The sequence below is a fragment of the Eleginops maclovinus genome, chromosome 8, assembly GCF_036324505.1.
Source record: "Eleginops maclovinus isolate JMC-PN-2008 ecotype Puerto Natales chromosome 8, JC_Emac_rtc_rv5, whole genome shotgun sequence".
NCBI lineage: Eukaryota > Metazoa > Chordata > Actinopteri > Perciformes > Eleginopidae > Eleginops > Eleginops maclovinus.
Window position 1 is genome coordinate 82,744 of NC_086356.1, and position 22,981 is coordinate 105,724.

At 43.7% G+C, this 22,981-nt stretch overlaps 3 protein-coding genes and 1 long non-coding RNA gene across 4 annotated transcripts; all 4 read right to left on the reverse strand.

Moving 5' to 3' along the window:
• Nucleotides 1-843: 843 nt before the first annotated feature.
• On the reverse strand, nucleotides 844-2,231 carry LOC134868613 (calcyphosin-like protein). Its single transcript, XM_063889867.1, is given in 4 exon segments — nucleotides 844-876; nucleotides 879-947; nucleotides 1,424-1,633; nucleotides 2,005-2,231. Coding segments are annotated over 4 exon segments (510 nt in total). The 5' UTR covers nucleotides 2,203-2,231.
• Nucleotides 2,232-4,732: 2,501 nt separating this feature from the next.
• Nucleotides 4,733-10,655, reverse strand: hsdl2 (hydroxysteroid dehydrogenase like 2). The gene is given in 12 exon segments (XM_063890143.1): nucleotides 4,733-5,029; nucleotides 5,200-5,328; nucleotides 7,461-7,607; nucleotides 7,720-7,791; nucleotides 7,874-8,027; nucleotides 8,029-8,069; nucleotides 8,148-8,246; nucleotides 8,317-8,420; nucleotides 8,810-8,924; nucleotides 9,025-9,123; nucleotides 9,594-9,757; nucleotides 10,405-10,655. Coding segments are annotated over 12 exon segments (1,257 nt in total). The 5' UTR covers nucleotides 10,422-10,655; the 3' UTR covers nucleotides 4,733-4,913.
• A 1,804-nt stretch (nucleotides 10,656-12,459) lies between these two features.
• LOC134868093 (uncharacterized) lies at nucleotides 12,460-13,757 on the reverse strand. The gene is made up of 2 exons (XR_010166241.1): nucleotides 13,234-13,757; nucleotides 12,460-13,152 (listed from the first exon to the last, which is right to left on the reverse strand). It is a non-coding gene; the product is annotated as an uncharacterized LOC134868093 (long non-coding RNA).
• Nucleotides 13,758-13,909: 152 nt separating this feature from the next.
• ugcg (UDP-glucose ceramide glucosyltransferase) lies at nucleotides 13,910-22,914 on the reverse strand. The gene is made up of 10 exons (XM_063890028.1): nucleotides 22,844-22,914; nucleotides 18,028-18,190; nucleotides 17,641-17,743; nucleotides 17,460-17,561; nucleotides 17,269-17,381; nucleotides 16,933-17,111; nucleotides 16,765-16,851; nucleotides 16,361-16,468; nucleotides 15,083-15,161; nucleotides 13,910-14,747 (listed from the first exon to the last, which is right to left on the reverse strand). The coding sequence occupies exons 1-10, from the start codon at nucleotides 22,912-22,914 to the stop codon at nucleotides 14,577-14,579; spliced, it is 1,176 nt and encodes a 391-aa protein (XP_063746098.1). The 3' UTR covers nucleotides 13,910-14,576.
• Nucleotides 22,915-22,981: the final 67 nt, after the last annotated feature.

A 22,981-nucleotide genomic window follows, 5' to 3' on the forward strand; every position in this document is an offset into this window, starting at 1 on the left:
ACTGCAGCTCCCTCTACATGTTATAGTTCTACCCCATGTACTGCAGCTCCCTCTACATGTTATAGTTCTACCCCATGTACTGCAGCTCCCTCTACATGTTATAGTTCTACCCCATGTACTGCAGCTCCCTCTACATGTTATAGTTCTACCCCATGTACTGCAGCTCCCTCTACATGTTATAGTTCTACCCCATGTACTGCAGCTCCCTCTACATGTTATAGTTCTACCCCATCGTACTGCAGCTCCCTCTACATGTTATAGTTCTACCCCATGTACTGCAGCTCCCTCTACATGTTATAGTTCTACCCCATGTACTGCAGCTCCCTCTATCAGTTATAGTTCTACCCATGTACTGCAGCTCCCTCTATATGTTTATAGTTCTACCCATGTACTGCAGCTCCCTCTACATGTTATAGTTCTACCCCATGTACTGCAGCTCCCTCTACATGTTATAGTTCTACCCCATGTACTGCAGCTCCCTCTACATGTTATAGTTCTACCCCATGTACTGCAGCTCCCTCTACATGTTATAGTTCTACCCCATGTACTGCAGCTCGCTCTACATGTTATAGTTCTACCCCATGTACTGCAGCTCCCTCTACATGTTATAGTTCTACCCCATGTACTGCAGCTCCCTCTACATGTTATAGTTCTACCCCATGTACTGCAGCTCGCTCTATATGTTATATTTCTACCACATGTTGTTGAAGTTTGACGGATGCATATATATTAAAATGTAAAAGTGATGAGTCATGGTGTGTTCACATTAACAGAGGACACAAACTGCAGATCATCATGGTGCTTCATTAATATCATTATTAATACTTAAAATAATGAATAACTTCAGAGCTTCCAGGCGCTCCTCATCATCAGGATATGAAGTACACGTCGCTGTCGATGGAGGCGCTGACTCCGCAGTAATAGTTCAGGAACTCCTCGCTGGTCACCTGACAGGACACACATTTACACATTGTGATTACCAGAGGTCCTTAAGACCCAAGGTCGGGCAAGACCAGGGGCTGAGACAGAGTCCTTAAGACCAGAGCAGAGGAAAGTCGGGGGACCAGTTAAAGACAGAGGAGAAAGCAGGGCAGACCAGGGGCTGAGACCACAGGTTCTTAAGACCAGAGCAGAGAGAAAGTCGGGCAGGACAGGGGCTGAGGACATGAGATCGCTGCAACATCTTTAAAATCGAAAGGATTCTTTTTACTAGGATTTTTGGTTTTCCACTTTGAAAAATTAGCCTCTTGGAGGTGTACTGATACCAAACAGAAAGTCGGCCATCCTTTATCTTTACTCACTGTCCCTGAAGGTCACACTCTGATTGATCTGTTTTACGTCAGTTTTTGTAACTGTGTGATGCCTGTCCTGGCTCTCTGCTAAAAGAGATGATGAAGACGTGATGATGGTGAAAACTCCCCACCTTCCCGTCCTTGTCGTTGGGAGAGTCGAAGTTGTCCAGGAAGCTCCTAAAGACCTGTTCCTCGCTCCACTCCCCGTTCTGGAACTTGGGGTGATGTTTGGGGCTGTAGACACCCCTCAGATCCTCGATGGTCACCACGCCGTCCCCTGTCCGGTCTAGCTTCCTGAACGCCTGCAGAACCACTTCCTGTCGGGCGTGGGACATCTGGGGCTAAACAGAGAAGAACACCATCAGATATCCCAGAGATATCACAGAGACAGGCAGGGCCCTCAGCTCAAAGACATTCTTTGAACCCATTCTTTAACCCCCCCCCAACCCTAACCCACCTGGAGAAGGCTGGGGGACTGGGAGGATCATGTTCTTTGATTTCTCTAGTGCCATCAACACCATCCAGTCCCTGACCGTCCCCAGTATGTGAAGTCACTATCACCTGCAGTACGGCGCCCCCCAGGGGAGGGTGCTGACACTGTTCTCTTCACCCAGAACACTGACCCCTGCCACCTGCAGAAGTTCTCTGCCAGTTAGAGGTATACTAGTGATACTAGATACTGGTGTTCGCATTATAGATACTGGTGTCTCACCCTGAGCGTGAGCAGGAACTCGTCGAAGTCGATGGTCCCGTTGCCGTCGCGGTCGAAGCGCTGGAAGAGCGCCGTGGCTTCCTGTCTGTCCATCAGGACGCCGTAGTCCTGCAGACCCTTCAGGAACTCCTTCAGGTCCAGAGAGCGGCTCTGGTCATCGTCCAAGACCTTAAAGGTCCTGCAGGAGCAGATCTGCATCAGAGCCCCGAAAATACTACAGTACAAATACACAGTGCAGTACACAGTGAAGTATCATTTTATATATATATAAGGGTATATATATGTATATGTATACATATATATACCCTTATATATATGTATACATAAATTAATTTAATTTTATATATGATATTTTTAAATATATATATTTTATTTTATTAAATAAAAAATAAAGGGTATTATTTAAAATTTAATTAATATATAATATATAAGGGTATATTTTATTTATTTAATATTATATATAATTTATTTATTATTATTTTAAAATTATAATAAGGGTATATTTATATTATTATATATTTATATATAATTTAAATATATATATAATTATTATATATATTTTTCAAAATATATATATACCCTTTTTTAATTTTTATAATATATTATTATTTATATTTTTTTATATACCCTTATTTTTTTAAATATATAAAAAGGGGTTTTTTTTTAAAAATATATATGTTAATATATATATATTTAATATTTTTTTTGTAAAATTTTAAAAATTAAAATAGGGTATATATATTATAATTAATTTATATCCCCCTTTAATTATAAGGGTTAATATATATGATATGAGGGTTAATATATTTAAAAACCCCAAGGGTTCTCCCCCCCACCCTTTGACCCCGGGGCCCCCCTGGAGAGGGGGCAGCCGGGCCGCTCCACCGGGTCGGCACCCCCGCAGTCCGCCGTGCCGCAGAGACAGGCCCCTGTCTGTCGCCCCGTCCCTGCCATCATGAGGAGGGTATCATTACATATGTTGTTGTTGTTTTTGTGAATACGTGTTATTTCCCCAAAAACTACCTTTAATCTGGGCTGCAAACCAGAGTGCATTTCCTCAAACGGTTCCGTACCATGGAGACCAACCGCCCAATCACGGGACCTCGCAGATGATTTTTATTTGTTCTAAAAACACGGTGGGGGTTTTCATAAAAACCTCTATTAGAGGTTAATACTACATTACAGGTCTTATTATAAGCTCTGGTTCAAAAAAAAGCAAAAAAAAATTGGGTTTTAATAAAGGAAAAAGAAAAAAAATCGGTTTTAATAAAGAGAACCCCGTTTAATAAGAAAAATCGGGTTAAAAAAAGGAACTCTGGTTTAATAAAGAAAACTCTGGTTTAATAAAGAGAAAAAAAAACTCGGGTTTTAAAAAAAGAGAATTTGGGTTTTTTGGTTTTTAAATAAAGAAAATTTTGGTTTAATAAAGAAACTTGGTTTAAAAAAAGAGAACTTTGGTTTAATAAAGGGAATTGGTTTAAAAAAACTCTGGTTTAAATAAAGAGAACTCTGGTTTAATAAAGAGAACTCTGGTTTAATAAAGAGAAACTCTGGTTTAATAAAGAGAACTCTGGTTTAATAAAGAGAACTCTGGTTAAAAAAAGAACTTTTTTTAAAAAAGAAACTCTGGTTAATAAAAAATTTTTAAAAAAAACTCGGTTTAAAAAAGAGAACTCTTTTTTAATAAAGAAACTCTGGTTTTAAAAAAGGAACTTTTTTAATAAAGAAAAACTTGGTTAATAAAGAAACTCTGGGTTTAAATAAAGAAAGGGTTAATAAAAGAACCTGGTTTAATAAAGAAACTTGGTTTAATAAAGAGAACTCGGTTTTAAATAAAGAAATCGGTTTTAAAAAGAGAACCGGTTTAATAAAGAAAAACTCGGGTTTAATAAAAAAAATCTGGTTTAATAAGAGAACTTGGTTTGGTTTTTAATTAAAGAACTCTGGTTTTAATAAAGAAACTTGGTTTAATAAAGAAACCTTTTTGGTTTTTTAAAAGAAAACTCGGGTTTTTAAAAAAGGAAATTTGGGTTTTTTAAAAAAAGAATTTGGGTTTTTAATAAAGAGAACTTGTTTAAAAAAGACCCAAAAAAAACTCGGGTTTTTAATAAAGAGAACTCGGGGTTTAATAAAGAAATTTGGTTTTAATAAAGAAACTCTGGTTTAATAAAGAAACTCGGGTTTTTAAAAAAGAGAACTCGGGTTTTTAAAAAAAGAAACTTTTTTTTTTTAAAAAAGAGAACTCGGGGTTAAAAAAAGGAAACCTGGTTTTTAATAAAGAGAAAAACACTCTGGTTTTTAAAAAGAAAACTCTGGTTTAATAAAGAAACTCTGTTTTAATAAAGAAATTTGGGTTAAAAAAGAAAAACTCGGGGGTTTTTTAAAAAAAGAGAAACTCGGTTTTAATAAAGACAACTCGGGTTAATAAAAAAAAGAGAATCTGTTAATAAAGGAAAACTCGGGTTTTTTAATAAAGAAACTTTTTTTAAAAAGAAACCGGGGTTTAAAAAAGAAAATCTGGTTTAAAAAAAAAAACTCGTTTAAAAAAAAAACTCGGGTTTAATAAAGGAAAACTCTGGTTTAATAAAGAAAAACTCTGGTTTAATAAAGAGAACTCTGGGTTTAATAAAGAGAAACTCTGGTTTAATAAAGAGAACACTCTGGTTTAATAAAGACAACTCTGGTTTAATAAAGAGAACTCTGGTTTAAATAAAGACAAACACTCTGGTTTAATAAAGAGAACTCTGGTTTAATAAAGAGAACTCTGGTTTGAGAAAACACAGAAAAGAAACGATTCAGATTACAGGATAACCCTTCCTGTTTGCGATCACCTGACCACCACCAGTAATCACTGAGTGTGAGTTAATGGAGGTCACTGATTAAAACTCTCTGAACACATGGCTTCCTCCTCAAAGCTTGGCTTTGTTCATCCTGCTCATTAGCTGCTCCAGCTTCAGAGCCAGCGCCATGTCCCCTTTGATCCGCAGCTTCCCCCCCATGAAGGCCAGCGTGGGTTTCAGCTGCCCTGCACATCAGAAACACAGCGTTACCCATCTTTACAGAGCCTGAACGCATCATAATGTCACTCAGTTCAACCTGATAGAACGGTTAGCAGCTAATAGCAAAAGTCAGCTCAGATTCTTCATCAAACAGGAAGTTTAATTAGTTAACAGGTGTCTCAGCGCCGCTGAATACCTGCGAACATCTTGTTGAAGTCGGCAGAGTCCATGGTCATGACGACGTCAGCTTTCACAGGCGGCTGACCCTGCCCCGCCCCCCCAGCACCGCTCTTTAGGTCCAGGAACCAGACGCCTGCATTCTCTCCTTAGAAGGACATAAACACATGACTCAGCATCTCCTTATGAAGACATGAACACGTGACTCAGCATCTCCTTATGAAGACATAAACACATGACTCAGCATCTCCTTATGAAGACATGAACACGTGACTCAGCATCTCCTTATGAAGACATAAACACATGACTCAGCATCTCCTTATGAAGACATAAACACATGACTCAGCATCTCCTTATGAGCACATGACTCAGCATCTCCTTATGAGACATAAACACATGACTCAGCATCTCCTTATGAACACGTGACTCAGCATCTCCTTATGAAGACATGAACACGTGACTCAGCATCTCCTTATGAAGACATAAACACATGACTCAGCATCTCCTTATGAACACATGACTCAGCATCTCCTTATGAAGACATAAACACATGACTCAGCATCTCCTTATGAAGACATGACTCAGCATCTCCTTATGAACACATGACTCAGCATCTCCTTATGAAGACATGAACACGTGACTCAGCATCTCCTTATGACGACATGAACACGTGACTCAGCATCTCCTTATGACGACATGAACACATGACTCAGCATCTCCTTATGAAGACATAAACACATGACTCAGCATCTCCTTATGAAGACATGAACACGTGACTCAGCATCTCCTTATGAAGACATGAACACATGACTCAGCATCTCATTATGAGGACATGAACACGTGACTCAGCATCTCCTTATGTAGACATGAACACGTGACTCAGCATCTCCTTATGAAGACATAAACACATGACTCAGCATCTCCTTATGTAGACATGAACACGTGACTCAGCATCTCATTATGAGGACATGAACACGTGACTCAGCATCTCCTTATGTAGACATGAACACGTGACTCAGCATCTCCTTATGAAGACATGAACACGTGACTCAGCATCTCCTTATGAAGACATGAACACGTGACTCAGCATCTCCTTATGAAGACATGAACACGTGACACAGCATCTCCTTATGAAGACATGAACACGTGACTCAGCATCTCCTTATGAGGACATGAACACGTGACTCGGCATCTCCTTATGTAGACATGAACACGTGACTCAGCATCTCATTATGAGGACATGAACACGTGACTCAGCATCTCCTTATGAAGACATGAACACGTGACTCAGCATCTCCTTATGAAGACATGAACACGTGACTCAGCATCTCCTTATGAAGACATGAACACGTGACACAGCATCTCCTTATGAAGACATGAACACGTGACTCAGCATCTCATTATGAGGACATGAACACGTGACTCAGCATCTCCTTATGAGGACATGAACACGTGACTCGGCATCTCCTTATGTAGACATGAACACGTGACTCAGCATCTCCTTATGAGGACATGAACACGTGACTCGGCATCTCCTTATGAGGACATGAACACGTGACTCAGCATCTCCTTATGTAGACATGAACACGTGACTCAGCATCTCCTTATGAAGACATGAACACGTGACTCAGCATCTCCTTATGAAGACATGAACACGTGACTCAGGCATCTCCTTATGAAGACATGAACACGTGACTCAGCATCTCCTTATGAGGACATGAACACGTGACTCGGCATCTCCTTATGTAGACATGAACACGTGACTCGGCATCTCCTTATGAAGACATGAACACGTGACTCAGCATCTCCTTATGAGGACATGAACACGTGACTCAGCATCTCCTTATGTAGACATGAACACGTGACTCAGCATCTCCTTATGAAGACATGAACACGTGACTCAGCATCTCCTTATGAGGACATGAACACGTGACTCAGCATCTCCTTATGAAGACATGAACACGTGACTCGGCATCTCCTTATGAAGACATGAACACGTGACTCAGCATCTCCTTATGAAGACATGAACACGTGACTCAGCATCTCCTTATGAGGACATGAACACGTGACTCAGCATCTCCTTATGAGGACATGAACACGTGACTCGGCATCTCCTTATGTAGACATGAACACGTGACTCAGCATCTCATTATGAGGACATGAACACGTGACTCAGCATCTCCTTATGAAGACATGAACACGTGACTCAGCATCTCCTTATGAAGACATGAACACGTGACTCAGCATCTCCTTATGAGGACATGAACACGTGACTCTCACCTGAAAGGTCAAACTGGTAGATGCCCTGCGTCATCTTGACAACATCTTCGTTGATCACCGCCTTGATGGCGTCGAAGGTGTTTTCTATTGGTCCTCCAGAGGGGGGCACAGTTGATGATGTTGGGGGTCTGAAGGCTGGGGTCGCCCCTAGCAACAAGAGACAACACCTGGTTGATATTTATGGTAATGTAAACGTGATAGGGACTGCACACCATAAGCTTGTTATAACATGTGATCACATGTTATTATCCAAGTTCACCATGTTGCTCCATCTTCTCCACCAGCATCTCCGGGGCGTCGTCCAGGAAGAAGTCTGGCAGCAGGGGGTGACCTGTGGACCAATGAATGGCCAACATGAGTACCAGCTGATGAGTGTGTTAGCGTGGTTAGTGTGTTAGCTCTGTTATCGTCACCTGGCTGCACGGCGTACTGCTCGAAGTGTCGGACCCCCTGCTCCTTCAGGACGTCCTCGTCCACGAGGAAGTTCCCGGTGTAGTCCGTCCCGCGGGACAACACGGCGTATGCGGCGTCCGCCATGATGTCCGCGGTCCGGCACTGCTTAGCCACGCTCGCCCCCTCCCAGCATCTCCATCGCCGCCGTCTGGATGGCTAACACACATTACACACACACAGATTATAATAACAGTAACATATATAGAATAATATTAATATATATTGTATTATTACCAGTTTTTGGCCACAGGGCGTTGACGGCGATCTGCCCTCTGAACTCCTCGGCCATCCCTAGGACGCACATGGACATGCCGTACTTGGCCATGGTGTAAGCTGCAGACACAACAGACAGGTTATCAGAGCACAGGGGCATGATGGGATGCTGGCTGGTGGCAATGGTTACCTGTGTGGTTCTTGAACCAGACGGGGTTCAGGTTGAGCGGTGGCGACAGGTTCAGTATGTGAGGACTGCGACTCTTCAGCAGGTGAGGCAACACCAGCTTCGACCTGCACCGGAAGCTCGTTAGCAGGATGCTTTATAACAGGAAGCTCGTTAGCAGGATGCTTTATAACAGGAAGCTCGTTAGCAGGATGCTTTATAACAGGAAGCTCGTTAGCAGGAGGCTTTATAACAGGAAGCTCGTTAGCAGGATGCTTTATAACAGGAAGCTCGTTAGCAGGAGGCTTTATAACAGGAAGCTCGTTAGCAGGAGGCTTTATAACAGGAAGCTCGTTAGCAGGATGCTTTATAACAGGAAGCTCGTTAGCAGGAAAAACCTCAGGTGTGAAGTTTGTTAGCTGAAGTTCCTTAAGTGGAACAAGTAAAGTGAGTGTGAGTGTGAGTGTGAGTGTGTGTGTGTGTGTGTGTGTGTGTGTGTGTGCGTGTGTTACGTTACGTTAAATAGGTCCCCCTCAGGTTGACTCCCAGCATCAGGTCGACCTTCTTCAGCGGCGTCTCCAGAGTCCCCGTCAGGCTGATGGCCGATGCATTGTTCACCAGGATGTCGATTCCTGACAATCAGAGAGCAGCACAGTGATGATGTCAGTAAGGGGGCTGGGGTACACCAGCTTTATTTGTAAAGCATCACTTCCTGTTGTTATAACGTCTTACCTCCAAATCTGTCGACAGCTTTCTGCACGGCTTCACCGACCTGCTGCTCGTCACGGATATCCACCACACACGCCAACGCCTGCCCCCCCGCTGCCTCCACTACACACACAAGTTGGCGTTAGCCTTTTATCTCACCCTTCTTGGCGCCGCTGTTAGCATTAGCCTATTAGCTCACCGTCCTTTGTAGCAGTGTGTGTTAGCATTAGCATGTTAGACCAACCTCCTTGGTGGCTCTGTGAGTTAGCATTAGCCTGTTAGCTTACCCTCCTAGGTGGCGGTGTGATTTAGCGTTAGCATTATGGCTCACCCTCCATGGCGGCTCTGTGTGTTAGCATTAGCCTGTTAGCTCACCCTCCTTGGCAGCAGTTTGTGTTAGCATTAGCATATTAGCTTACCCCTCTTGGGTGGTGTGAGTTAGCATTAGCCTGTTAGCTTACTCTCCTTGGCTGCACTGTTAGCATTAGCATGTTAGCTCACCCTCCTTGGCAGCTGTATGTGTTAGCATTAGCATGTGTGCTGCCCCTCCTTGGCGGCTCTGTGTGTTAGCATTAGTCTGTTAGCTTACTTACCCTCCTTGGCGGCGCTGTAGATGGTTCCGGGCAGCTTTGGATGTGGTTCTGCAGTCTTGGCGGCGATCACGATGTTGGCTCCGTCTCTCGCCGCCTTCAGAGCAATAGCCTTCCCGATGCCGCGACTCGCTCCGGTGATGAAGAGCGTACAGCCCGCTAACTTCCTGCAACACAGAGAGGAAGCGTTAGCCCACAAGCGCGTCTTCTGAAAAGCAGACGGTTAATAATGTTCCTTTTCATCACTTTAGGCACCATTGAAATCTTTGAGGATGTCTTTGTGAATCCATCAAGTTTCATTGTCTTTATTTGAGTTTTAATAGAATATTTCATATTTCATATGGACTGTTGTTAAATAACACATGAACTGCTGTGATCTGCCTTGCTCAAAGGTCAGAGTACAGAGGACTCACTTGATTACTGTCTGACGAAGTTTATTGTTATTATTATTAAAGACCCAACATGAGTTCTTTCCTTTATGGTCTTTCCTTAAACCGGTTTACAGTCGGGCTCTTATTGTGAAAGGACAGGTTGGATAATGAGGCGGGCTCTTATTGTGAAAGGACAGGTTTGCTAATGAGTCTCAGGAATGCGTAACCAAACTGCGCGCAGAGTTTCTGGGTTAAAGGTCGGAATACTAAAGCCTCAGAACCGAATCTGTGCTGTTTATCAAACACACAGAACCCAGTGAGGTTCAGCGTCAGAGGAACCGCAGACTGGAGTTCAAATCAACCTGAAGAGACCCGAGGAACGGCTTCTCCTGCTCTCTGTTACAGCCGGCTGTTTGTGGACCGGGTTCTGCAGGCGGACTCACCCTGTGTTCTGCAGCATGATGACGGTTGTCTGTTCGTCTTTTCCTCTGGTTCTCTGGTTCTGTTTCTCTGTTCCCCTGGTTCCTGTGGTTCTCTGAATGACAGCCTGTTCTTCTTCGGCACCTTTCACCCACTTTACAAAGATCCTGATCCTGCAGCACAGCGGAAGTCAGCCACTCTGCTCCTCCTCCGGTCTGCAGCCGGCTCGAAGATGCACACGGATGAAGAGATGTGTAACACCAACACCACGTGCTGTGTTTGACATGTATATTAATATATAAACACATACATATAAACACTGACACCACGTGCTGTGTTTATCTAAGTATATAATACGCTTTATGGGAAGGAGTATTTATGATTCTTCGACCTTTAATGATAAATGAGATGAGAAACAGCTCAAAGATCGTCTCTTAGCTATGACCATATTAGTCTGTAATGAACATGTGTTTATAGGGGACCTGCACAGACATTTGGAGGGGCTATTGCTCTAAACTGGAAAAGGGGCCTCCCCCAAATTAAGATAGTGTTTTAGAGCTCTTTATAAGGCATTATTGTAAGTGCTGAAATAATGAAAGCATTATTACTGTTCTCCCTTTAACACTATAAAGGAGTTCAAAGATGGAGCTGTCTCCAAAAGAAACATTTTACATATATATATTCTTATTTTTAAACAGAATTATTAGAATCAGAATAAAGTACGAATACACTTCATTCTTTACTGCTATAAAAACATACTAAGACAACTGCGCACTAGTGCAGTCAGTTACATTTGAATGGATTGTGGCTGCACTCAGGGATTGTTGAGTCCCATTAGACTGGAGAAGGTTATATAGTCATTCATGTGATAATAAATATGGTGCCTTCTTGAATAGAATATTTACAACCTGTTGTAAAGTCTCTGTGAACCAGTTATCTGGCCGTCTTATCCATAGTATAGCCTACTACAGCTATTAGTAGTATTGATCACCAAGCTCTCAAATGTGTTCTGAACTGGAGGCTTGGGGTTAGCCCCCAACAGAACATATAAACTTCACTCAGCACAGATACAGGCTTTGCTTTTATCACTGATTTAAATATTTGTTCTAATGAGTTATTAGTGTACTCCAACTTATGTAGTTGCTTGACATAATCACAGTGCTGCAGCTGCCCTGCTGGCACCCTTTATCCAGCGCTGCAAAGTCGCAGTCCTTTTAGCTGCCTCCTTCAGATATCTCTCTGCTTCAGTCTCCTCTGTCTGGAATCATTCTTAAGCACAGAAATGTAACATTCGGCTATGCATAAAAAACCAAACAATTATTACATAACTCATTTGAACAGTAGTTCACATCATCTCATAACAGAATAATCTACCTGCATTCTGAACTGACTTTTAAAATGAAAACCAGGGACATTTTTAGTGTTGCGGTCCATAGCTCACTAAAATATCTAATGTTAGTAACTATTAAAGGAAACATGGGGACAATTCTGTTTGTAGTTTAACCAGTGTAACTGCTGAGCAGACATACTGATTAAATAGGGCTTCTAAGTAATTGAAGAAGAAGCAGCAGCAGCTGCTAACGCTAAATGCTAACGCTAAATGCTAACGCTAAGGCTACAATAGTTGTATTGCTGCGAACAAGCACCACGCCATTGAAACATCGAGTTTGTTCCCATTTTATTTCTGTGTTTTTAAAGCATATTTGAGAACGGGGACATTTCCGGGGACAGATTGACCCGGGGATTGGCCACCAAAGCCAGGCAGGTATTTGGTTTGATCACCTTAGCCGTATGAGGCCGGACTCGGAGGGCTTTCCTTTACTCTCCGCTGTCAGATTGTAAACAAAGTCACGTGACTGGGGGCAGGTGACAGCGCTGACAAGGTGTGTTTCCTGCTTGTTGATTCGGCCACAACAGAATAAATAAAAAACTCTCGCTCTCCCCAGCAGGGCAGGTCAGCCAAAAAGGGCAAACGGGCCATTGGCCTGACAACATTAGCCCGTACCTGTTCAGAATGTATAATACTCCCCGCCCACTAAGTCATCCCAGCCAATCAGAGCGTGGCACAAACATACAGGTAAAGTTTTGAAAGGATAAAACTTTATTTTTCATGTGTCGACACAACCCTCCATGATTGGTCGGTTTGCAGACTACAGCAGATCAGTTCAATAGAAAAAAAACAACAGACAAATCCTGACGATCCTATTGGACGAAGGGTTCGTCCGACTCACGTTGATGTCATCAACCAAACCCCCTACGCTAACGGCAAAGCAACATGGCTCACACACACACACACACACACACACACACACACACACACACACACACACACACACACACACACACACACACACACACACACACACACACACACACACACACACGAATTGTTGAGACCCTTGTTAATACTGAAATAAAAATTCACTGTTTTTGAGGGGGGGGCAAAAAGTAAAATCCTGTGATCCGATTGTTTTGGCACATTTAATGGGACCCTTCAGAGGCACCTGTGACATCACTCCCCAGATACACCTGCCTCTCACACACCGCTCACCTGGTGGGCTGGTCGTCAGCTGGTCGTCAGCTGGTGACTTCAGTTAAAATCAGCCCTTTGATTCTGTAATTGATATGATTTATTACTCCTGGATTCCTGAGAAACAGGAGAGGGTGAGCAGGCAGCTTCATGTCTGAGACTCACTGTTCATTCAGTCCTTCTCCTGGTATATATTACCCCTCTCTTACTAACCTGTCTAACCTCTCTAACCACTCTAACCCTCTCTAACCAACCTGTCTAACCCTCTCTAACTAACCTGTCTAACTAACCTGTCTAACCACTCTAACCCTCTCTAACTAACCTCTCTAACCAACCTGTCTAACCCTCTCTAACTAACCTGTCTAACTAACCTGTCTAACCACTCTAACCACTTTAACCCTCTCTAGCTAACCCTCTCTTACCCTCTCTAGCTAACCACTTTAACCCTCTCTTACCCTCTCTAGCTAACCACTTTAACCCTCTCTAGCTAACCCTCTCTTACCCTCTCTAGCTAACCACTTTAACCCTCTCTAGCTAACCCTCTCTTACCCTCTCTAGCTAACCACTTTAACCCTCTCTAACCCTCTCTTACCCTCTCTAACCCTCTCTTACCCTCTCTAACCCTCTCTAACCCTCTCTTACCCTCTCTAACCCTCTCTTACCCTCTCTAACCCTCTCTAACCCTCTCTTACCCTCTCTAACCCTCTCTAACCCTCTCTTACCCTCTCTAACCCTCTCTTACCCTCTCTTACCCTCTCTAACCCTCTCTTACCCTCTCTAACCCTCTCTAACCCTCTCTTACCCTCTCTAACCCTCTCTTACCCTCTCTAACCCTCTCTAACCCTCTCTAACCCTCTCTAACCCTCTCTTACCCTCTCTAACCCTCTTTAACCCTCTCTAACCCTCTCTTACCCTCTCTAACCCTCTCTAACCCTCTCTAACCCTCTCTTACCCTCTCTAACCCTCTCTTACCCTCTCTAACCCTCTCTAACCCTCTCTTACCCTCTCTAACCCTCTCTTACCCTCTCTAACCCTCTCTAACCCTCTCTAACCCTCTCTAACCCTCTCTTACCCTCTCTAACCCTCTCTTACCCTCTCTAACCCTCTCTAACCCTCTCTAACCCTCTCTAACCCTCTCTTACCCTCTCAGGAAGGTGAATTCAGTCTTTATTTTCAGTCTTTGAGAAGAAATGTTTTGGAGCTGAAAAATATGACAAACTAAATTCTGCACAAAGTTCAGATACAGCTAAAACAGAGAGGGGGGGGGGTCCTCTGTCCTGAAGCCTGACTGAAGGGGGGTTAGGGTCTAAGAAACTCCTGAACCCCCCCAACCCAGTTTCACCTTTAGTCAGGGTTCAAGGCAGCACAATACTCTCCAATCAGCTCTAAGGATTTTCGTACAGCAGCCAATCAGGAGATAGTGTTCTGAGTGCTCCCCCCTGATTGGCTGTTTGGCGTTCTGATCAAAGATCAGGTGGTTCAGTGCGACGCATCCCTCCTCTTCTTTCACCCTGCGCTCTCATTGGCTTGTTCTGGCATCAATAAGTTTTAGCACCAAAGGAACATAAATAGTTAAAAACACACGCACTCACACACACACTCACACACACACACTCTCTCTCTCAGAAACAAACAGTCACAGTCACACACACACACACACACAGTCTACACGTCGAGGATCTCCTCGGCCGTCCCCCCGCAGCGCAGCCGGTAACGCCCGGTCCTCCAGCTGATGGTGGGGTCCCAGAGGGCCGACAGGAAGATCTGCACGGCCATGGACTCCCTGATGAACCAGGCCACAGCGAAGTCCAGCTTAGAGAAGCAGAGAGCACCACCCTGCAGGACGCAACACACACCTTCAATACTCCTCATTTCTTTTGTTCTTTATCATGCGTTTATTACATTTGAAAAGTCTTTTATTTTAATGTCATTTTCTATATTTTTCAAATGAAGGTTTTTTATTTTATTATTTAAAGACTTAGCTTAAAAGTTATTTCAATGATTCAATGTCCTTTTAGAATTGGACTTTAGTCATTCTTTTGATAAATCAACTCTTTTAAAAAGCACATCAAAAGGGATCAATATATTTTACAGTAAACATAAACAACATATTTATAAAATAAAACATAGCTTAAAGACCCTTTCAAAATAAAAGCATGCATTGGGTGTACCTGGACTCCAGTGAGCTGGATGTAGTCCGAGATGAACCAGGCCAGGCAGTGGCACATGAAGAACACCATCATGTCCCACCTGCAGCACAGGTAGATGTACTGACACAGGTAGATGTACTGACACAGGTAGATGTACTGACACAGGTAGATGTACTGACACAGGTAGATGTACTGACACAGGTAGATGTACTGACACAGGTAGATGTACTGACACAGGTAGATGTACTGACACAGGTAGATGTACTGACACAGGTAGATGTACTAACACAGGTAGATGTACTGACACAGGTAGATGTACTGACACAGGTAGATGTACTAACACAGGTAGATGTACTGACACAGGTAGATGTACTGCAGTATTATTAATACTAGGGCTGCCCCCGATTAGTCGACTAATCGCTAGTAAAAAAAATAAAGAAAGGTCCATCTGCGCACTGCAGGTGCTCTGACGCGTCAGCCGGACCCCCCCCTCAGACTTCTTTCAGAGCTGGGCCTGGTCCTTCAGTTATTTTGTCGGCAGGATATCCAAAGTGTGCGATCCTTCTGAGCGAGTAAGGGACGAGCCTCAACAGGTGACACACGCATACTCCACTGGAAAAAAGGTGCCTCCGTTATCCACACCATCATATCAAAACCCGGAGCTTTATTATCCCGACAACGGGGGCTCCTTCCTCAGACTCGGAGACACCAGCAGCAGTGAGTCAGGCAGCAGCCTGGCTTTGTACCAACAGACCTCAACCTGTGGTGTGTAATCATTCTGAGCTCAGGACACCGTCAGCTTTCATCTCAGGATCAGGGCGTAATGTGGAGGGATTTTTGCTGACCAGCATCTTTGTCGCTGTGTCCTGTGTAGCATTTATTGGGTTGTTATATTCAGATATGAATTACAGAAACCAGAACTCAATGTTCAGTGTGTGCTCGCTGCTTGTTCACACACACATTAAGAATCCTCACCGGAGCGTCTGCTGCTTGTACCGCTGCCGGGCGGACGCTCCGTCTGTGCGGCGCGCTGTGACTCTCATGCGCTTTCTACAGTTTAATTTATATTTCATGTGAAGCACAACGTACCATGCTGTTATAATACAGATCTTTATCAGCCTTTGAAACTGGAACCGTTTTGGGAGAAAAACTATTATTTATTATGATTTTAAATATATATATTTAAATATATCAAATACGTGAGACGATTAGTCGACTAATCGCCTGAAATGATGACGATTAGTCGACGGCAGCCCTAATTAATACACAGGTAGAATGCCACACACACACGCACACTACCTGAACACATAATGAGCGGCCCAGCCAATGATGAGGCTCGCCAGGAAGCACTCGGAGACAGGTTCCAGCACGGTGCCCGGCAACATGTTGATCCGCAACTTCGTCCACCTGACACACACACACACACACACACACACACACACACACACACACACACACACACACACACACACACACACACACACACACACACACACACACACACACACACACACACACACACACACACACACACACACACACACACACACACACACACACACACACACACACACACACACACACACACACACACACACACACACACACACACACACACACCTTTAGTGTACCTGCAACAAACACGTACATCCCTTTCCCCTTCAGCTCCCCAGGTCAACAGTCAATCATCTGAAGAAGGTCACCTGATCATGCGGGACTGGAACTGGCCAATAGAGTACGAGCCAGAGTTCTGCATCGCCACCTGTGTCGCCATGGAGAACTTCCAGCCTCTGAGGAGACAGACCATAATAGGCTCTTTAATGCTTGTTCAATATGCAGAAATGCTCAGGTGCTGATGCTAACATGCTAACCTGTCAGCGATGGCTTTAGCCATGAAGTAGTCCTCAGCGATGTACTGGGCGAAGGCCACCAGTCCTCCGGCCTGGTCCAACACGTCCTTCCTCATCAGACACGACATCCCCGTCACACACTTGATCCCCGTCACGTTAGCCGAGATGTAGGAGCGAGGGTGGGAGGTCCCGAAATACACCTGGAGATGTTAGCCTGTGTTACCAGAGCGGGTATCATGGTGGACTTAATCCTACAAGGTTCAGGTGTACAGGAAGCTGCTGGGCCCTCACGGGGCTAGCGCTAGCATCAGTGTGTACTCATTTGCTCGGGCCCAGAGCTAGCGGTGTTAGCATTACCTGTTCCAGGGTGGCGGCGAAGCCCTGGCGGTCAGCAACGTACGGCAACCCGTGGACCAACCCCACCTTCTCTGTCATCTGATTGGTCATATCTGTCAGGGTGTCTGGTTTCACTAACACACACGCACACACACACAGTTAGCTCCAGTGTTAGCATGTAGATCAATGTTTCAGTGGATCAGGGTGAGTACCTCGGATGCCGCTGTCACAGATCCACACCAGCCCATACTTGGCTCCCTCGTAGCCCGGCATCAGGTTGTTGATCTTGGGATTGATTCCAACTTTCTTCCCCCCTGAAAACCAACACATGCTAATGTTAGCATCTAATGGCTACATGTGGCTAGCTGAAACCAACAGTGGACCATTTCTCACCGATGAACAGACGGGCGTCAACGCTGGGATATTTCCCCAACAGCTTCTTACACACATCCACCGCCGGGTCGTCCTGGTCCTGCACACACAGCAACACCTCGTACTACACACACACACACACACACACACACACACACACACACACACACACACACACACACACACACACACACACACACACACACACACACACACACACACACACACACACACACACACACACACACACACACACACACACACACACACACACACACACACACACACACACACACACACACACACACACACACACACACACACACACACACACACACACACTTGTACTCCCCAACTGAAAGATGAAGAGGTATAATTATCTGTGTGTTGGGGGGGGTAGTTGCTTACCTTGGGGTAGTCCAGAGTGAAGAAAGTCTCCAGGTTGCTGATCAAGTTCGGGTCAACGCCCTTCAGCGGTTTGAGCAGAGAGACTCCGGCCATCTGACCTTTGACCTCCGACCTCTTCCTGTGCAGGTGCAGACGCCTGGGGAGGGGGGGCGTAATGTTTATACTGCAGGGACATCAAACTGTGAGGAACCAGGAGAACTGAACTCTACTGAAGGTTTCTGTGTTCCTCTCAATATATAGCTTTATATAAAGAGTCCTCTCCTGCTGATGTTCAGGTGTATATCAGTATGTAGAGTCTCTACTTTAAAGAGTCCTCTCCTGCTGATGTTCAGGTGTATATCAGTATGTAGAGTCTCTACTTTAAAGAGTCCTCTCCTGCTGATGTTCAGGTGTATATCAGTATGTAGTGTCTCTACTTTAAAGAGTCCTCTCCTGCTGATGTTCAGGTGTATATCAGTGTGTAGCGTCTCTACTTTAAAGAGTCCTCTCCTGCTGATGTTCAGGTGTATATCAGTATGTAGAGTCTCTACTTTAAAGAGTCCTCTCCTGCTGATGTTCAGGTGTATATCAGTATGTAGAGTCTCTACTTTAAAGAGTCCTCTCCTGCTGATGTTCAGGTGTATATCAGTATGTAGAGTCTCTACTTTAAAGAGTCCTCTCCTGCTGATGTTCAGGTGTATATCAGTATGTAGTGTCTCTACTTTAAAGAGTCCTCTCCTGCTGATGTTCAGGTGTATATCAGTATGTAGAGTCTCTACTTTAAAGAGTCCTCTCCTGCTGATGTTCAGGTGTATATCAGTGTGTAGTGTCTCTACTTTAAAGAGTCCTCTCCTGCTGATGTTCAGGTGTATATCAGTATGTAGAGTCTCTACTTTAAAGAGTCCTCTCCTGCTGATGTTCAGGTGTATATCAGTATGTAGTGTCTCTACTTTAAAGAGTCCTCTCCTGCTGATGTTCAGGTGTATATCAGTATGTAGTGTCTCTACTTTAAAGAGTCCTCTCCTGCTGATGTTCAGGTGTATATCAGTATGTAGAGTCTCTACTTTAAAGAGTCCTCTCCTGCTGATGTTCAGGTGTATATCAGTATGTAGTGTCTCTACTTTAAAGAGTCCTCTCCTGCTGATGTTCAGGTGTATATCAGTATGTAGAGTCTCTACTTTAAAGAGTCCTCTCCTGCTGATGTTCAGGTGTATATCAGTATGTAGTGTCTCTACTTTAAAGAGTCCTCTCCTGCTGATGTTCAGGTGTATATCAGTATGTAGCGTCTCTACTTTAAAGAGTCCTCTCCTGCTGATGTTCAGGTGTATATCAGTATGTAGAGTCTCTACTTTAAAGAGTCCTCTCCTGCTGATGTTCAGGTGTATATCAGTATGTAGCGTCTCTACTTTAAAGAGTCCTCTCCTGCTGATGTTCAGGTGTATATCAGTATGTAGTGTCTCTACTTTAAAGAGTCCTCTCCTGCTGATGTTCAGGTGTATATCAGTATGTAGAGTCTCTACTTTAAAGAGTCCTCTCCTGCTGATGTTCAGGTGTATATCAGTATGTAGAGTCTCTACTTTAAAGAGTCCTCTCCTGCTGATGTTCAGGTGTATATCAGTATGTAGAGTCTCTACTTTAAAGAGTCCTCTCCTGCTGATGTTCAGGTGTATATCAGTATGTAGAGTCTCTACTTTAAAGAGTCCTCTCCTGCTGATGTTCAGGTGTATATCAGTATGTAGTGTCTCTACTTTAAAGAGTCCTCTCCTGCTGATGTTCAGGTGTATATCAGTATGTAGTGTCTCTACTTTAAAGAGTCCTCTCCTGCTGATGTTCAGGTGTATATCAGTATGTAGAGTCTCTACTTTAAAGAGTCCTCTCCTGCTGATGTTCAGGTGTATATCAGTATGTAGAGTCTCTACTTTAAAGAGTCCTCTCCTGCTGATGTTCAGGTGTATATCAGTATGTAGAGTCTCTACTTTAAAGAGTCCTCTCCTGCTGATGTTCAGGTGTATATCAGTATGTAGTGTCTCTACTTTAAAGAGTCCTCTCCTGCTGATGTTCAGGTGTATATCAGTATGTAGAGTCTCTACTTTAAAGAGTCCTCTCCTGCTGATGTTCAGGTGTATATCAGTATGTAGTGTCTCTACTTTAAAGAGTCCTCTCCTGCTGATGTTCAGGTGTATATCAGTATGTAGAGTCTCTACTTTAAAGAGTCCTCTCCTGCTGATGTTCAGGTGTATATCAGTATGTAGAGTCTCTACTTTAAAGAGTCCTCTCCTGCTGATGTTCAGGTGTATATCAGTATGTAGAGTCTCTACTTTAAAGAGTCCTCTCCTGCTGATGTTCAGGTGTATATCAGTATGTAGAGTCTCTACTTTAAAGAGTCCTCTCCTGCTGATGTTCAGGTGTATATCAGTATGTAGCGTCTCTACTTTAAAGAGTCCTCTCCTGCTGATGTTCAGGTGTATATCAGTATGTAGTGTCTCTACTTTAAAGAGTCCTTTCCTGCTGATGTTCAGGTGTATATCAGTATGTAGAGTCTCTACTTTAAAGAGTCCTCTCCTGCTGATGTTCAGGTCGTGTATATCAGTATGTACTGTCTCTACTTTAAAGAGTCCTCTCCTGCTGATGTTCAGGTGTATATCAGTATGTAGTGTCTCTACTTTAAAGAGTCCTCTCCTGCTGATGTTCAGGTGTATATCAGTATGTAGAGTCTCTACTTTAAAGAGTCCTCTCCTGCTGATGTTCAGGTCGTGTATATCAGTATGTACTGTCTCTACTTTAAAGAGTCCTCTCCTGCTGATGTTCAGGTCGTGTATATCAGTATGTACTGTCTCTACTTTAAAGAGTCCTCTCCTGCTGATGTTCAGGTGTATATCAGTATGTAGAGTCTCTACTTTAAAGAGTCCTCTCCTGCTGATGTTCAGGTGTATATCAGTGTGTAGTGTCTCTACTTTAAAGAGTCCTCTCCTGCTGATGTTCAGGTGTATATCAGTATGTAGAGTCTCTACTTTAAAGAGTCCTCTCCTGCTGATGTTCAGGTGTATATCAGTATGTAGTGTCTCTACTTTAAAGAGTCCTCTCCTGCTGATGTTCAGGTGTATATCAGTATGTAGAGTCTCTACTTTAAAGAGTCCTCTCCTGCTGATGTTCAGGTGTATATCAGTATGTAGAGTCTCTACTTTAAAGAGTCCTCTCCTGCTGATGTTCAGGTGTATATCAGTATGTAGAGTCTCTACTTTAAAGAGTCCTCTCCTGCTGATGTTCAGGTGTATATCAGTATGTAGAGTCTCTACTTTAAAGAGTCCTCTCCTGCTGATGTTCAGGTGTATATCAGTATGTAGTGTCTCTACTTTAAAGAGTCCTCTCCTGCTGATGTTCAGGTGTATATCAGTATGTAGAGTCTCTACTTTAAAGAGTCCTCTCCTGCTGATGTTCAGGTGTATATCAGTATGTAGAGTCTCTACTTTAAAGAGTCCTCTCCTGCTGATGTTCAGGTGTATATCAGTATGTAGAGTCTCTACTTTAAAGAGTCCTCTCCTGCTGATGTTCAGGTGTATATCAGTATGTAGAGTCTCTACTTTAAAGAGTCCTCTCCTGCTGATGTTCAGGTGTATATCAGTATGTAGAGTCTCTACTTTAAAGAGTCCTCTCCTGCTGATGTTCAGGTGTATATCAGTATGTAGTGTCTCTACTTTAAAGAGTCCTCTCCTGCTGATGTTCAGGTGTATATCAGTATGTAGAGTCTCTACTTTAAAGAGTCCTCTCCTGCTGATGTTCAGGTGTATATCAGTATGTAGAGTCTCTACTTTAAAGAGTCCTCTCCTGCTGATGTTCAGGTGTATATCTGTATGTAGAGTCTCTACTTTAAAGAGTCCTCTCCTGCTGATGTTCAGGTGTATATCAGTATGTAGAGTCTCTACTTTAAAGAGTCCTCTCCTGCTGATGTTCAGGTGTATATCAGTATGTAGTGTCTGTACTTTAAAGAGTCCTCTCCTGCTGATGTTCAGGTGTATATCAGTATGTAGCGTCTCTACTTTAAAGAGTCCTCTCCTGCTGATGTTCAGGTGTATATCAGTATGTAGAGTCTCTACTTTAAAGAGTCCTCTCCTGCCGATGTTCAGGTGTATATCAGTATGTAGCGTCTCTACTTTAAAGAGTCCTCTCCTGCCGATGTTCAGGTGTATATCAGTATGTAGCGTCTCTACTTTAAAGAGTCCTCTCCTGCTGATGTTCAGGTGTATATCAGTATGTAGAGTCTCTACTTTAAAGAGTCCTCTCCTGCCGATGTTCAGGTGTATATCAGTATGTAGCGTCTCTACTTTAAAGAGTCCTCTCCTGCCGATGTTCAGGTGTATATCAGTATGTAGCGTCTCTACTTTAAAGAGTCCTCTCCTGCTGATGTTTAAACAACAACTGTAGAATAATTCACTCTGTGATCCTCCCTCTCCTCATGTTGGACCAGAAGCTGTGGGTCCATGACGATGCACTGACAGGTGATTAAAGTCCGATGGAGACGTCCTTTTATCTGCTGCTATTCTAAAACTGCGTGGAATTCTTCCAGAGAGTCCTATAAGGGCCCTTTCATAGTCTACGCAAGCTACGCAGACGCAGTTGTAAACGCAAGGTTCAAACGCGTATTTGTAGTACATACAGAACGTGCGCCACTTGGTGCGCTGTGCCTTGTCAGACGTGATACACCGCTCATCCAACAGGGGGTAGCAGAGTCTCTGGTGACCTGTCTGCCCGGTAGAAAAAAGGAAATGGCTACAGAAGAGGAGTGCCTCATTTTGCTTCTGCTGAATCGCAAGCAGCTTGATGTACTCAGCAAGCCAACCCAGACGAGAAAGTATTGCGGGGTTCCCGAAACTCAGCTGCCCCACGCCACTTTTTGCTGCCTGCTTCCATTTTTTCTGGGTTCGCACGAACCGGTCCCTCATCTGCTTCCGCTTTTTTATTTTTTATAATGGTACAA

What these genes read in the sequence shown, in the direction of transcription:
- ugcg (XM_063890028.1), bottom strand. Translation starts at nt 22,914, where the DNA reads ATGGAAGCAGGCAGCAAAAAGTGGCGTGGGGCAGCTGAGTTTCGGGAA. An exon ending in TTCCAGTCCCGCATGATCAG is followed by an intron (nt 16,469 to 16,764) that starts GTGACCTTCTTC and finishes TGTGTGTGTCAG; the next exon opens with GTGGACGAAGTTGCGGATCA. An exon ending in TCCAGCTCACTGGAGTCCAG is followed by an intron (nt 14,748 to 15,082) that starts GTACACCCAATG and finishes TGCGTCCTGCAG; the next exon opens with GGTGGTGCTCTCTGCTTCTC.